The 16,951-nt window shown below is 41.6% G+C and overlaps 1 protein-coding gene across 3 annotated transcripts; it reads left to right on the top strand.

Annotated features, from left to right (window-relative positions):
- The first annotated feature begins 6,905 nt into the window (after positions 1-6,905).
- LOC119320122 (ribonuclease J-like) lies at positions 6,906-15,435 on the top strand. 3 transcript variants are annotated; one of them, XM_037594246.1, is made up of 18 exons: positions 6,906-7,044; positions 7,150-7,378; positions 7,722-7,845; positions 8,699-8,755; positions 8,874-9,065; positions 9,140-9,217; positions 9,594-9,779; positions 9,885-9,965; positions 10,633-10,698; positions 10,786-10,878; positions 12,342-12,467; positions 12,855-12,968; positions 13,216-13,311; positions 13,390-13,487; positions 13,676-14,028; positions 14,164-14,220; positions 14,332-14,612; positions 14,944-15,435. In XM_037594246.1, exons 1-18 carry the CDS (start codon positions 6,930-6,932, stop codon positions 15,037-15,039), a joined length of 2,442 nt encoding a protein of 813 aa, XP_037450143.1. In that variant the 5' UTR covers positions 6,906-6,929; the 3' UTR covers positions 15,040-15,435. The 3 variants fall into 3 exon arrangements, with proteins under 3 accessions (XP_037450143.1, XP_037450142.1, XP_037450144.1); XM_037594245.1 differs by having other exon boundaries at positions 14,164-14,612; XM_037594247.1 differs by lacking the exon at positions 6,906-7,044 and having other exon boundaries at positions 7,220-7,378; positions 7,722-7,831; positions 14,164-14,612.
- The last annotated feature ends 1,516 nt before the right edge of the window (positions 15,436-16,951 follow it).

Below are 16,951 nucleotides of genomic sequence, written 5' to 3'. Positions count from 1 at the left end.
TTCCCTTTGTCATCGGTATGTTACTTGCCCGAGATTCGATCGTCGGTATCTCAATACCTAGTTCAATCTCGTTACTGGCAAGTCTCTTTACTCGTTCCGTAATACATCATCCCGCAACTAACTAATTAGTTGCAATGCTTGCAGGGCTTATAGTGATGTGCAATACCGAGTGGGCCCAGAGATACCTCTCCGACAATCGGAGTGACAAATCCTAATCTCGAAATACGCCAACCCAACATGTACCTTCGGAGACACCTGTAGAGCTCCTTTATAATCACCCAGTTACGTTGTGACGTTTGGTAGCACACAAAGTGTTCCTCCGGTAAACGGGAGTTGCATAATCTCATAGTCATAGGAACATGTATAAGTCATGAAGAAAGCAATAGCAACATACTAAACGATCAAGTGCTAAGGCTAACGGAATGGGTCAAGTCAATCACATCATTCTCCTAATGATGTGATCCTGTTAATCAAATGACAACTCTTTTGTCCATGGCTAGGAAACTTAACCATCTTTGATTCACGAGCTAGTCAAGTAGAGGCATACTAGTGACACTAGTTTGTCTATGTATTCACACATGTATTATGTTTCCGGTTAATACAATTCTAGCATGAATAATAAACATTTATCATGAAATAAGGAAATAAATAATAACTTTATTATTGCCTCTAGGGCATATTTCCTTCAGGTACTTGGTATGTCTTGACTTGAGCGAAGACCTCCCCGGCAACGGCGCCAGAAATCCTTCTTGCTACGTCTTGAGCTTGCATTGGTTTTCCTCGAAGAGGAGAGGGTGATGCAGCAGAGTAGCGTAAGTATTTCCCTCAGTTTTTGAGAACCAAGGTATCAATCCAGTAGGAGGCTCCTCAAAAGTCTCACGCACCTACACAAACAAACTGAGAACTCGCAACCAACGCAATAAAGGGGTTGTCAATCCCTTCACGGCCACTTGTGAAAGTGAGATCTAATAAAGATAGTAAGATAAGATAAATATATTTTTGGTATTTTATAATATAGAAGCAAAAAGTAAAGATGCAAATAAAAGTAGATTGGAAGCAAATATGATAAGAGATAGACCCGGGGGCCATAGGTTTCACTAGTGGCTTCTCTCAAGATAGCATAAGTATTACGGTGGGTGAACAAATTACTGTCGAGCAATTGATAGAAAATCGAATAATTATGAGATTATCTAGGCATGATCATGTATATAGGCATCACGTCCGCAACAAGTAGACCGACTCCTGCCTGCATTTACTACTATTACTCCACACATCGACCGCTATCCAGCATGCATCTAGAGTATTAAGTTCATAAGAACAGAGTAACGCATTAAGCAAGATGACATGATGTAGAGGGATAAACTCAAGCAATATGATATAAACCCCATCTTGTTATCCTCGATGGCAACAATACAATATGTGCCTTGCAACTCTTTCTGTCACTGGGTAAGGACACCGCAAGATTGAACCCAAAGCTAAGCACTTCTCCCATGGCAAGAAAGATCAATCTAGTAGGCCAAACCAAACTGATAATTCGAAGAGACTTGCAAAGATAACTCAATCACACACAAAAGAATTCAGAGAAGATTCAAATATTATTCATAGATAAACTTGATCATAAACCCACAATTCATCGGATCTCGACAAACACACCGCAAAAAGAGTTTACATCGAATAGATCTCCACAAGAGAGGGGGAGAACATTGTATTGAGATCCAAAAAGAGAGAAGAAGCCATCTAGCTAATAACTATGGACCCGTAGGTCTGTGGTAAACTACTCACAACTCATTGGAAGGGCAAGCATATTGATGTAGAAGCCCTCCGTGGTCGATTCCCCCTCCGGCAGAGTGCCGGCGAAGGATCCAAGATGAGATCTCGCGGATACAGAAGGTTACGGTGGTGGAAATTGTGTTTCGTCTGCCCCCTGAATGTTTTTGGGGTACGTAGGCTTATATAGGAAGAAGAAGCACATCGGTGGACGCCCGAGGGGCCCACGAGACAGGGGGGCGCGCCCTCCTATCTCGTGGGAGCCTCGGCTGCTTCTTGACTTGCACTCCAAGTCCTCTGAATCACGTTCGTTCCAAAAATCACGCTCCCGAAGGTTTCATTCTGTTTGGACTCCGTTTAATATTCCTTTTCTTCGAAATACTGAAATAGGCAAAAAACAGCAATATGGGCTGGGCCTCCGGTTAGTAGGTTAGTCCCAAAAATGATATAAATGTGTAAAATAAAGCCCATAAACATCCAAAAGGGGTAATATAATAGCATGGAACAATCAAAAATTATAGATACGTTGGAGATGTATCACTCCTAAGCCCAAATCTCCTCCCAAAGCTGTTGCTCAAACCACCAAGTCTGCACCCAAGAGAAGCACAAGAAACATCCCTGCTGAAGAGAAGAACAAGACCCAAGTGCCTGAAGCTGCTGAAGAAGATGCTGAAGCCCAAGTGTTGAGGAAGCTCAAACCAAAGATCCTAGACCACAATGACACTCATCCAGTGGCAGAGGACATGAGCATCAGGAAAGATGCAGGTCTGAGACTTTGGAGGAAGAGTGGTCCTTATGCTGTGAGAAGGAGAACTGATGTGGATTACAGGTTCCACACTAAAGAACAGCAAGACTTCTATGAGACCATTCTGCTTGACAAGAAGCCAATTCTCTGTGATATGAGATCGGTTGACTGGACATACATCAGAGAGAATGAAGACCATTTCCCAGAAGTATATGATAGCTTTAAGGCTTGTGGAGTTGACAAGTTTGTTGGACAAAAGCTCACTAAGTGGAATGATGAGCTGATCATGCAATTCTACTCCACTGCTCATTTCTATCCAGATGGAAGGATAGTATGGATGTCTGAAGGTACAAGGTACCAATCAACTGTTGATGAATGGGACAAGTTGATAAATGCCCCAGAAGCTCATGAGAATGACTTGGATGTGTATGCCAAGAAGAAGAAAGACCACAACTCAATGGCAAGTATGTACAAGGAAATTCCTGATGAAGCCCTGGAAACTCATAAGTTGGGCTCTGTGAAATACTTGCTATCTGGCCTGCCTACTATCAACACCATCCCGAGGCATACTCTATTGCCCAAATATGGAGATCACATGATGATAAGAGGACATTCAATCAACTTGCTGCACATTTTTTATGTTCCTCAGAAATTCAAGGTGATGAGTCTGATTGTAGAGACAATCAAGAGGATAGCTATTGATCAAAAAAGGGCTTGTGGGTATGCTCCACAAATTCAGGTGCTCATCAACTCAAAGATGGGCACATGCACTTATTTGTTGGACAAGGAGCACTTACCTCTCAAGCCAGATATTGAAGACAACACAGTAGTCATGGATGAGAATGATCCTTCATAAGTGCAAGCACATGAGAAGAGAGCAAAGGCAAGGCAATTACAGAAGCTTTTCAGTATGTGCCAAGAGGTCAGAGGTCTGCTGTGCAGTACCTGATACACGAGCTACTACATCTGCACCAGCAGCCACAACTTCAATGCCACCTCCAGCAGCCACTCTAGCAACTCCAGCTACATCAACTGAAGCCTTCGTCCTTGGAGTTATCACTACACCACCTCATGGAGACCAAGCCTGAGAGACGCATAGCACTATGCATATTTGAACTTTTTGGTAACTTGTTGCCAAAGGGGGAGAAATATGTATAGATCGTAGCCTTTGAGAGAGAGTGTGTTGCTTTTTGTCTCTCTTGCACTTTATTTGGTTGAACTTTATTGTATGCTTGCTTGATACATTATGTCCTTACGTGAGATACTTGGATGATCATGTGTTTGATCACATGCTACTTTAATGTGTGCTTGAATGACATTATCTCTTATATCCCCATATGATCATTCACTTTGCTTGGTGATGAGTGCATGCTTTTTAATTGTTATCATTTTGAGCGCTCCACCAAGATGTATGTGACATGGGAAGAGTAGCCCATGATACTAATCGATTGTGCATTTCCATTCAAAAGCAAATCTTAAATAATGCACAAATTTAGGGGGAGCTCTTACTTATCACATACTTCTCAAAGCGACGATGTATTTCAATCTTATTATCATTTGTCGAAGCATTGATATATATGTTGTCATCAATTACCAAAAAGGGGGAGATTGAAAGTGTAATTATCCCTGGGTGGTTTTGGTAATGATTAACAACATATAGCTCATTGAACTAATGCTATTTCAAGATGAATATTTCAGGAAAGTTCAATGATTGGCATGGCATGGATCAGGAATGTGGACCCCTCAAAATGCTAAGGACAAAGGATTGGCTCAAGTTCTAAAAGCTCAAGACTCTACATTTTACTTTCAATGATCCAAGATTACATTGAGTCCATAGGAAAAGCCAATACTATTAAAAGGGGATGAGCTGTTGCTTAATGGCTTGCTTGCTCAAAATGCTTAATGATATGCTCCAAAGCCCTCAACCACTTTCTCATATCCACATATGTCCCAAACAAAAAGTCAAACTCGGCCCCACCGATTTGATCTATTCGGCGCCATCGAGTTCATTTGACATAGCCACTACCAGAAACCCTAGTCACTTCGGTCTTACTGATAGGGATCTCGGTCTCACCGAGATGGGATTGCAAACTCCCTGTTTCCCTTCGTAACATTTCGGTCTAACCGAGATGAGCGATCGGTCCCACCGAGTTCGCAATGCAAACTCCTTGTTTCCCTTTCGTAACGTTTCGGTCCCACCGAGATGAGCGAATCGGTCCCAACGAGTTTGCCTGACCAACTCTCTGGTTAGCTTATTACCAAACTCGGTCCCACCGAGTTTGTGTAATCGGTCTCACCAAGATTACGTTATGCCCTAACCATAACGAAAACGGTCCCACCGAGTTGACATGCCAGTCCCACCAAAATGCCTAACGGTCACATTATGAACTAAATCGGTCCGACCAAGTTTTCTGATTCGGTCCCATTGAGTTTGGTAAATTGTGTGTAACGGTTAGATTTTGTGTGGAGGCTATATATACCCCTCCATCCTCTCCTCATTCGTGGGGGAAGCCATCAGAACATGCCTACACTTCCATCATTCACTTTCTAAGAGAGAACCCCTACTCATGTGTTGAGGCCAAGATATTCCAATCCAACCATATGAATCTTGATCTATAGCCTTCCCCAAGTTTCTTTCCACTCAAATCATCTTTCCACCAAATCCAATCCTATGAGAGAGAGTTGAGTGTCGGGGAGACTATTATTTGAAGCACAAGAGCAAGGAGTTCATCAACAACACAACATCTATTACCTTTTGGAAAGTGGTGTCTCCTAGATTGGTTAGGTGTCACTTGGGAGCCTCCGTCAAGATTGTGGAGTTGAACCAAGTAGTTTTACGGGCAAGGAGATCGCCTACTTTGTGAAGATCTACCCTAGTGAGGCAAGTCCTTCGTGGGCGATGGCCATGGTGGGATAGACAAGGTTGCTTCTTCGTGGACCCTTCATGGATGGAGCCCTCCGTGGACCCGCGCAGCCGTTATCCTTCGTGGGTTGAAGTCTCCATCAACGTGGATGTACGATAGCACCACCTACCGGAACCACGCCAAAAATCTCCGTGTCAACATTGTGTTTGCTCCCTCCAAACTCCCCCCTTTACCTTCATATGCAATGATTTACATTTCGCTACTATACTCTTAGAATTTCATGTGTAGGTTGATTGCTTGACTTGTGCTATGTTGCTAAAATCTGCCAAGAACTAAAATTAGGAAAAGACTAGATTTTTATTTGATCAAGTAGTCTAATCACCCCCTTCTAGACTTACTTTCGATCCTACAACATGGAAAGCCAGTGTTCCTCCTAAAGTCAGGGTCTGCACATGGAGGGTGGCCGCCAACACACTTGCTACTAAGAAGAATAAGTGCAGGCGAACTATTGAGTTGGACGCAATATGTACTATCTGTGGCTGTAACAACGAAGATGAGTTCCATGTAGTGATTGGCTGCACAAAAAGCAGGGCCTTGCGTCATGCCTTGAGGGAGGTATGGGAGCTCCCGCCTGAATCACAGTTCAAAAACACTGGACCAGATTGGCTGCAGATGATTCTAAGCACAGGAACTGAGAACATGCAGAGTAGAGTGCTTCCCTTACTCTGGAGATGTTGGCACCTTCGCGAGGATGGCGTGCATGGGGAAGGAAAAGAGCTAATCAGACAGTCTGTGTTGTTTCTGTTGCGGTATGAGGAAGAACTGAAAAATGCAGGTCTGAACAGTGGCTCAGAGTTGGGAAAGGAGGTAGTGCTCCGTCAAACCCTAAACATCGAGTTCCCAGGCGAGATATCATGTAGTGGTCTCACCGGCTCATGGTTCAGCCAAAATCAATCGGATGCGGCGTTCCTGCCTAACAGTGGTAAGAGCTGGGCGGGTGCTGTTGCAAGGAATCACCAGGGCCTTGTACTCCTGTCAGTTGGCAAAGATCTGTCCATATCGGACAGTGTAGAGGAAGCTGAAGCAAGAGCGGCCTTGATTGGTCAAGCGCTGGCTACAGTTTCAGTAGGCCGGTCAAACTGGAGCTAGACTGCAAATGCGTGTCAGATGAATTGAATGCAAATCAGCCATCACCGTCAACCTGTTTAGGAGTGATATGGGATATAAAGGAGGCCTTGAAGGCTTTCACATCACACAAATTTTATTTGGGGAGGAGGGAATGCAACTCAGTGGTCCATGAGCTGGCGTCTACGACAAGACTATCGGAGTTCCTGATAGTTTAAGATCCCTGATAATCTCATAATGTAGCTTTTCATCTTGAGTAGTTCTTTGCTCTTGATTCTTAAAAAAAAGTCTTACATTATGAGACGGAGAGAATAGTATTATAGTACAAGGCTTAACCTCCCAACCACGGCACCTGCGTTATCCCATCCGCTCTCTCGCGGTCTGTGCTCCACTCCACCCCCCACCCCACCCCCGCCCGCGCCGCCGCCATGGTCGCGCTCGCCTCCCTCTCTTCTCTGTGCCTCTGCGGCGCCGCTCGCCGCCGTTCTGCCTCCGCGCCCACCTCCATATCATGCTGCATGCTCGCAACTCCCTCCGGCAGAGGTTAATGTCTCGACTTTCTGAACCTTCATCCCCTGTTGACGAACCTGTCCTTTCTGTCGCCCCAAATCGGCCTACCAATGCGCTTCTCCTCCTTATATCTCACAGGGTCTCATGAATCTAGAATACCCCGTAGAAGGTTCCGGAGAACCGAGGGTGCTACTAAGAGCATGGAAGATTCAGTCAAGCGAAAGATGGAGCAGTTCTACGAAGGGGTGGATGGTCCGCCCCTCCGGGTCCTCCCAATCGGCGGCCTTGGGGAAATCGGCATGAATTGCATGCTCGTCGGGAACTGTGACCGTTATATCCTGATTGATGCAGGGGTTATGTTCCCAGAGTATGTGTTTCATACTTGCATTCCTGTAGCTTGCTAATCTGTTTCTGCGTGTGCCATCCTTATAATGCATTTTCTGACCACATTTTTAGAAACCATATTCAAGTGAGGACTTTGATGAACAACTGCCTCTCTTGTAAATCACACTGCTTCACAAGGACTTAAATTTTTATGCGGATTCTCTAGGTAGACGTGTATAATGTGCATGTATAGAATTTCCTGTTCACTTACTGCATGCATCCTTAGTTCGTCTGGAGGCCGGGAGGAAAACTGTCGTTATCTATTGTTTCCTGTCCACACGTGTGCTGAATTTTGACGTAGTGCATTTTATTTGAACTTATGTCAGCTACGACGAGTTTGGTGTGCAAAAGATTATTCCTGACACAACTTTCATCAAGAAATGGAGCCACAAAATTGAAGCAGTTATTATTACACATGGCCATGAAGATCACATCGGTGCGTTGCCTTGGGTAAATAGTTCTTCTGTTACTCTAATACAACATTTATCATGCTTTCTTGGCTATCTGCTGCTCACTTAATTATGTGATAATGATATGGAAACTAACAGTCCTGTATCATATTTTGAGTCACAATAGCACAATGGAACTCCCTGGTTGACAATTAGAACCTCTTGTTTACAGTCTCATTCTTTTCATGCGCAACATGTCTTAATTGTCAAACTTCAAAGATAGGTAGTTGTGTTATACAACACCCTCTTCGTTGTATAATACATGCAATCCTGAGCCAAAGTTTCCCTTTGCTGAATAACATCTTTCAGAAATAGCTACAGTGGCAATTAAATCCAAGAGCTGTCAACATAAATACATAATACCACATGTCAAGTGTTCTTATGAGGAATATCATGTAGCATCACTAGTATTTGTTATGCCAGATCTTCTAATTTCGAGGAAGTACTCGATCTTTTCTTCTAGAGCATTAAGAGGGAAATAGTTATTCCATCATTAACAATCTTTGCTTTCAAGGCATAGATCGATTTTGATTTATCTCAACTTTAGATGTATGACTTGGACAAGAAGTCACATAATTTTGTTTTGTGAATACCATAGTTTTTCTTTGAGTTAATTTGGGCAGGGCTTGTTCAAACAGGGCACACTTAAATTATACACGAGCATGCCAATGTTTGGCATCTGGTTAGCTCTTCTTGTGTATACAGTTTTTCTGCGTTTTTGTTATTTTACATGTTGCTTTTCATAGACACTGCTAACTTGATATCTTGAGATGATATTTCTGAGCCTTTTTATTTTCCAATTGCATCCACCTTTGGAATATGCTCAGCTGTCCCTTCATCGTTTCTGCTGATAGGTTATTCCTGCACTGGATTCGACCACACCTATTTTTGCGTCATCTTTTACAATGGAGGTAACACTCAATTGTTTGATCACTGCTTGCATGTTTCATGATGTTGATGTATTATTACTTGTATATTTGCTGCCAAATCTTTAAAAGTTATGACACGAATTTATTCATATTTGGGCAGCTCATAAAGAAGCGTTTGAAGGAGTTTGGGATTTTTCTCTCATCCAGGCTAAAGAGTTTTAGAGTTAGAAATAGGTTTCAGGCTGGTCCATTTGAAGTGGAACCTATCCGCGTAACTCATTCAATTCCTGACTGCTGTGGATTAGTGCTTCGTTGTGGTGATGGCACAATCTTCCATACTGGTGACTGGAAAGTAAGTTATATCAGCAATAATTGTACACTATGTTCTTTAACTGGACTGTTTGGTTAACTTATTTTCAATTAAAGATTGATGAATCACCAGTGGATGGGAGAATATTCGACCGAGAAGCATTGGAGGAGCTCTCGAAAGAAGGTGTTACTCTGGTAAGTTGATCCCTATTGACTAAGATCTGTACCTTTTTTCCCAATTCTTTAGGTCTTTGGCATAGATTTCACCTATGCAATATTGTAGAAAGATACTCCCTCATTTGCCAAAATGTAAAGACATATAATTTTTTTTCCTAAGTCAAACTTTGTTAAGTTTTCCAATAATATGGTATTCTAGATGTTGATATTTTTCTCTGTGAACTTGGTCAAACTTCAAATTTGACCTTATATTTAAAGCTACACATTTACTATGAAGAAAGAACTACAAATATTTAAAAACTAAAGAAGTGTTGAGCCAGGTCTCACCTGGCATAAGAAGTTCTTCGTTTGTATGATCCTAACTTTATATTTCTGTTTTTTCTCTCAATTCAAGATGATGAGCGACTCAACAAATATTCTGTCCCCTGGAAGATCCACGAGTGAATCTGTTGTCGCTAGTTCATTGTTGCGTCATGTTTCAGAAGCAAAAGGGAGAAGAGTAATTACAACACAATTTGCTTCAAATATACATCGCATTGGGAGCATCAAAGCCGCTGCAGACTTAACTGGTCGAAGGCTGGTAATCTTTGAGTCTTAGTTCAACAGACTACACCACACCTCGTTTAATTTGATGATTTTTGTAGTTCATAGTTTCTTAGTCTGTAGTTTTGGTAAACTGAAACAGGTCTTTGTTGGAATGTCACTGCGGACGTACCTTGAGGCTGCTTTCAGGGATGGAAAGGCACCACTGGATCCATCAACCTTGGTATGCAGCAACTTACTTGATAAGTTACTTATTCAATTGTTATTGTGATTGTTGTGAATGATGCGGTTTTGGAACTGTCTCTTTTTACTGCCTATTGGCGATCTGTTCAATTGATGTTCTTGTGTCAGCACAATCTGCTTTAAGCTATCTACTTTATCTTCATTGTATGGCCTCCTGTCAGTATACTCAGGGGGCTTGAATGCTAGTTGCAGAAATTTTAGCAGCTCCTACAGTAGCTCGATGCTTGACTGTGTTCTGCCCAAGTAAACACCTTTCTGTTTTCCTTAGTCCATGTACTGTGTTTACCTCAATAAAATTCAGTTAGCTCCCTGTTGTGGCAAAAAGAGAAGTGTGTGTGTGTGTGTGTGTGTGTGTGTATTTGGTTTCTTGGTAAACTAGCAAGCGATATCTACATGCGAAAACACCTAAAGGGGCCTACGAGTTCCTTCTAACATAACTTGAGTTAATGGACACATAGATATGTCTACTATATAAAGGGGCTGACCCCTCTCAATAAAGCAGAGAAGAATATTGTCGTTTACTTTTATCTACTTTTCAGTAATTAGGGTTTGTGTCAGTACTCAGTAGTAGATTCTTCCAGCAATCTTTTGATATCCGCATGATGATGCAACAAAGTGGTGTTCATAATTTCAGAACCTTTCTGCAGGTTAAGGCAGAGGACATGGATGCATATGACCCTAAAAATCTTTTAGTCGTTACTACAGGTTCACAGGTAAGAGTTACAGGCTAAGTGGTCCTCAGAATCAGTTGGTCATTCACATTCTTATAATTCTTGCATCTCTGTATAAAATTTGTCCAGGCAGAGCCACGTGCAGCTCTGAATCTCGCATCTTATGGGGGGAGCCATGCTCTTAAACTATGCAAAGAGGACGTCCTTCTTTATTCAGCTAAGGTATTGCTCATGTAGTATCATTGAGTTGTTTCAAGAACCTTTGAGATTAGTCAGATGGAACGGAGTCATATATTTTTGCTCCGTGTGCATTCTTGACTCTGTCAGCTTTCTTGAGCATGACTTTCTTAATTTCTGAAGAAAATTGGTACCCCCTCTATTTGGAGATGCAGGATGTCCTTTGACTGTCCAATTTTAAGCTTTGATCGTTGATGTATTAATCCAATAATACGTGGGTTATGTTACACAAAATTTATTTTCTCATTATTGTGTTACAACTAATTACATTCTAGCTAAGAAGCACGGATACGGGGATGGAAAGACGGCGACACACATATGGGGACACGGGATACGGCATTTTCCAAAGACAGCCATTCGGGGATACGGCGAGTATATAACAAAAATCAAAACATGCCATGTAATATAGAGTTAAAAAAGAAGAAGAAGAGAAACTAAGATGAGATCAGAATACTGCCCCATTTCTATTTGTTGTCTGATGTCAGTGCTTGATTGAATTAATTGATCCTCTAGAGAGACCCATGTCATTGCAACTTGCATAATCCATCAAATGCTAGTGTTAGTCTATTAGAGAGTAGAGACTGGAGAAGACACAGCAGAAGATGCAGGTGTAACTTTCACCCTCACTCACGGATGATTGGCTACCGGCGGTGGTGCTCCCAGACGCCATGCTCCCCAGCACCAAGCAGCAACCAGGCACCAGCATGTAAGTGAGCAGCAGCTCAAGAGCAAGCAGCAACTGCATGGCCACATGGGAAGCAAGCAGCAGCAACTCAACAGCAAGAAGTCGAGCAAAGAGATGAAGAGGTTTTTTTTCTGAGAGAAAGAGATGAAGAGGTTGAGGAGAGGCTGCTGGGGTTATCTGCTCGAGCGTGGTTGCCATCGGGAGGTCGAGTCCTGGTGGTGGCTGTGGCGGTCGATTGCAGGCGGCGGCGGCGGTGGTCGAGTGCAGGAGGCGGCGACGGCGGCGGTCCTCGAACCCAGGCGACGGCGCGTTCGATTGGGAGCAGCGGTCCTTTTGTGGTGAGCATGTGTGCGACCCTGCAAAATAGGGTTTGTACCGGGCCGAGGCTGTTTGTTATTGGGCTTCCCCGTGTCCCCAGTGTGTCCCAGCCGTATCTTACCTTTTTTTTCTTTTTTTTTAATCCGAGAATCAGAGGATACTGGGGTACTGCGTATTCCGGTGTGTCTGGCCATATCGCCGTGTCCCACCGAATTAGGACGGCAATTTGGCAGTTTTGGCCGTGTCCATGCTTTGTAGCATTCTAGTACACATTTATTTTTTGAAATATCATTCCTCTTAACAAGTATGCGTGAAAGGGCGCCAAATGAATTGATGAAAAGCATCTAACATACCTTTGTTGTAGTATTTATGGTTGCAGGTCAACTGGTTTCTCCTTTGAGCATAGCATTGCCAAATCTCATCATGCATATGCTTTTATTTTCAGGTTATCCCTGGAAACGAGTCCCGGGTAATGAAGATGTTAAATCGCCTCACCGACCTTGGCCCCAAAATTGTTATGGGTAAAGATGCTGGCCTCCATACATCTGGGCATGCCTATCACGATGAACTGGTAATTTTTTTCTCATGTGTTGCTTTCTGCTCTTTGATATGCTTTCATACCTGGTAACAATGTATATTACTACTATCCCCGTTTGAAACTTCACCGTCTTTGCCAACTGATTACAGAAAGCAGTTTTGTTTTGCTTGGTAGAACGCACCATTGGATGTTTCATAAAAATAGTTTTAAAGTAATATCATTTTCATAATTTACAATACATATAAAAAAGAACAGTCAAAGGTGCATCTTGGAGATTGTGTTTTGGAACGTCATGCATTTTTGTAACATAGCGAGTATACTGCTATGGAATTAGGCCTAGATCTCCGTGTGAAATGTTCTTAATTCTGATGTTAACTTGAGATTAGAGGAGATAATGTGTCTTTAATTTGTTATTTCCAGGAGGAAGTTCTACAGATTGTTAAACCGCAGCATTTCTTGCCTGTTCATGGGGAACTCTTGTTTCTCAAAGAACATGAATTGCTAGGAAGGTCAACTGGCATAAAGCACACTACTGTAAGTAATCTGTCTTCCATGGTTTGGGACTTCAGGTATCTTAGTGCCATAGATGTATATGACTATGCTAAGGGAGACAAACCTTAAACTTAATGTAGTGCTGCTCATTTTACTCCCCTAACACTAAAAATGATGGCATGATGTTTATTTTGTTAGCATTGCCATCATATAGACATGTTCTTACTCCTTATATTGTCCATTATGTTAGCATTTAGTAGGATTTCTTAGTTGCTTATTTTGATTGCAGGTAATTAAAAATGGGGAGATGCTTGGTGTATCTCATCTAAGAAACAGAAAGGTTTTGTCAAATGGGTTTGTTTCTTTAGGGAAGCAGGACTTTAAGGTGAATCATTTAATCCTACTATCTCTGTCTTGTCTCTTAACAGCTCTGAAACTTAACATGATGTACTTGATATTATAGCTAATGTATAGTGACGGAGACAAAGCTTTTGGAACGTCCACTGATCTCTGCATCGATGAGAGATTCAGGATCGCATCTGATGGCATTATCTTTGTCAGGTAATTTCTCACACGGTTTTGGGGCATTTGTCATGATGTTTATCTTCAGCAGAAGTTGTTTTTAGTTGTGAATCAGAGGACCCCCAAAATGCATCTGAACATTGTTGAGATGATAAAACAGTATGCAGTGTTTGTTTTTACTTTTTAGGCACCCCCAAAATGCTAAACATATTATTTGTTCCCTGCAGCATGGAGATCTTCCGACCTAAACCTGCTTCACCACAGTCTGGCTTGAAAGGGAAATTTAAAATAACAACACGGTGTCTATGGCTTGATAATGGGAGGCTACTTGATGCACTTTACAAGGCTGCGCATGCAGCATTGTCAAGCTGTCCTTTGAATTGCCCACTTAGTCACATGGAGCGAATGGTATCTGAAATCTTGAGGAAAATGGTTAGAAAGTACAGTGGAAAGAGACCTGACGTCATTGTAGTTGCTTCAGAGAACACTACAGTAGGTTTCTCAGAAGAGGTAATAAATAGGCATATGAGTCTAGACTATGAGAAAACACGGCCAGAGAACCCAGAGCGTGAGGCTGAAGGTATGAAGCGGCAAGTATTTTATATGTTACTTTGTTTATCCCTGGAACTTTAAACACTAGTTGTTAGTTCAGTTGTCAACATTTCATGTAGTTGTGGATCAATTCGTGCCAATGATGTCATTACGTTGTTTGCAGAGAGCATCCCTGAGGTCATGAGAACAACACCTGACGATGCAACCACTAGCTCCAATGGTGAATCATTCTTCTCTCCTGATTTACATCAGCCTAAAACATTGGATCATTTTTGGGAGTCGTTCAAGTCCCCTACAGCAGTAAAAATTGCAAGAATTGTCAATGCTTCAGCTCAAGGGAACAAACCAAAGCTCGGCAAGATCAGCATAATAGATAAGGATTCCAGCACGTCAGCTCCTGCTGCAGCTAAATCTTCAAGAAAGAACAAGTGGAAGCCCGAGGAAATTAAGAGCTTGATACAGCTGCGTGGAGAAATGAATGAGAAATTCCAAACCGTCAAAGGAAGAATGGTTCTGTGGGAAGAGATATCTGGTAGCCTGTTGAAGCAGGGGATAACTCGTACACCAGCACAGTGCAAATCTGTGTGGACATCATTGCTTCAGAAATACGAGGTAGGTAGATGAAACCCTGAAATATTGCATAAACTCTAAATAAGGTACTCCCTCCGTCCCATAATGTAAGACGTTTTTTGACACTATGCTAGTGTCAAAAAACGTCTTACATTATGGGACGGGGAGTATTTGGTTGGGTGGCTTATAGGGCGCAGAAAGCCACTGCCCAAGCCCAACAAAACAACCCCATAATTCCATTTTGGATGTCATAATGTAATCTTGCCAATTAGTATTGTTGGGTGAAAGCATGCTAATCTATGCACTTAGCAGTAAAAATTACCAAATATTTTTCTTCAAACAGAAGTACCAAATATTTTATTTATGTTTGCAGGAGAGCAAGAAGGATGAAGAAAACATGCAGACATGGCAATATTTTTCGGCCATGGATAGTTTTTTATCATGCGAAGGGGAAATGGCAACCAAATGAAACAGATCTGTAATAAATTGCTTAGCGATAGTTATTTGGAGATCAGTGTATTGTAGGTAGCCCGTGAATCGACGACAAGATCAACAGCCTCTGCAGGAAGTAATCCTATCACGTCATTCTTTGCCATTGCATGAGATGCTTGGGGTAGTTAAGTGAAACTAGGTTTACCAATCCACCATGTTGTATTAGTTTTTGTGGGATCAGCAACTAGATCTATCAATTGATTAGTCAGTTAAGTTGCAACATTAGCATGTAAAAAGGCGCACTCGGAATGGATTAATTCTGGCCTCACATTTAGGCTGTAACAAGGTGGAGATTGAGTCCGATCGTGTTCCTGTGATTGAAGCTACAAAACTACTACTCCCTCTATCTCAAAATAAATGTCTCAATTTTATACTAGCTCTAGTAGAAATTTATTCTAAGCTTGAGATTTTGGGACGGAGGGAGTACTATGGAGCTGACGCGGCGACCATTGCTGAATGTGCTCAACTTGCAACAGGGTTCGGGAAGGTTTCTTTTGGTTATTATAGTTGAGATGCAAATGTGGTTGTTGATTGTCTTGTATATCAGCTTCTTGATCAATCCTCGTCATTTTGGGATTCTAGTGCGCACAGTTTTATCTTGGATTTTCTTGTAAATGACGTTGTCCTTCTTGATCAACAAAGAATCTTCCCGTTAAAAAAAATCCTACTGACACTGATTCTTAGGTGATATGGCTCAAGTTGCGTTGAGACGGTAACGGTTTTTTAGTTGCCCTGATCTTTCACCACGCGCCAACAATTGTACTAGGAAAAAGAAAACGCAATAAGGAGACTAGTAGTAGACTAGATGGATGGATGGATTGTAGAGATGAACAGCGGTTGGAAGATGTAGGTGGTAGTAGTAGTACTAGTATAGATGCAGGTTATTAAGCTAATGGCGATTAGCGGCGGCGACGGCGATGGAGTAATTAGCAGATGGATAATAAGCATTAGGCTGTCCGTAATGGGAGTATCATAAGTAGTAAGCAATGTTGATGAAGTGGCATAGAATTAAATGAAGAAAGAGATGGTTGTATATCATATCATGATACCGTATCATATTAAATGATGTGCTACTTTGTGTCATGCATGGCAATAAATATAGTCATCTATGATACAAACATATGATACACTAGTATCATATGCATGATACTAGTACATGATACTCTCCATTACAACCAGCCTTAATAGAAGTATATGGAAAAAAGACAGGAAACTTGCGCCTTAACGATCGACGAAACACATACAATTATCAAACCCTGATTAAGGAACGCTTGAGCACAGATATGTGGGCATCGCTAGATGCATCTTCTGAGTTTTTTTTGCCAAAACTAAAACCTGGGAGCTCCTAATTGGCTGCAGGCGCCGGTTCGCCCGCTGGCGCTCACAGGCACTGCAAGCTGGGCCGGCCCATTAAGCGCAAAACCAGGCAGATCGCTAGGTCGAAGTCAGATAGCTTGTCGCGATTATTTTCTTGGCTCAATTGTTTCGTTCAAGAATTCAAAAAAAATCAAAACATTGGGAAAAGTTCACCAAAAAAGTTCACAAAATTTAAATAAAGTTCATCAATTTTGGGAAAAAGTTCACCAATTGCGAAAAAAAGTTCATTGAATTTGAAAAAAATCATCAATTTTTTTTTCATAGATTTAGAAAAAAAGTTCACCGAATTTGAAAAAAGTTCATCGAATTTAGAAAAAGTTCATCAAATTTGAAAAAAAGTTCATCGATTTTGAAAAAAAGTTCATCAAATTTAGAAAAAGTTCATCAAATTTGAAAAAAACTTCATAGATTTTGGAAAAAAAGTTCATCGAATTTTTTATATCTTCATCAAGTTAGAAAAAGGTTCACGATATTTGAAAAATAAACACGCATTAAAAAAATAAAGAACAGAA

The sequence above is a fragment of the Triticum dicoccoides genome, chromosome 6B, assembly GCF_002162155.2.
Source record: "Triticum dicoccoides isolate Atlit2015 ecotype Zavitan chromosome 6B, WEW_v2.0, whole genome shotgun sequence".
NCBI classification, from domain to species: domain Eukaryota; kingdom Viridiplantae; phylum Streptophyta; class Magnoliopsida; order Poales; family Poaceae; genus Triticum; species Triticum dicoccoides.
The sequence above is the reverse complement of the archived record's forward strand: the minus strand, read 5'-3'. Positions and strand labels throughout refer to the sequence as shown.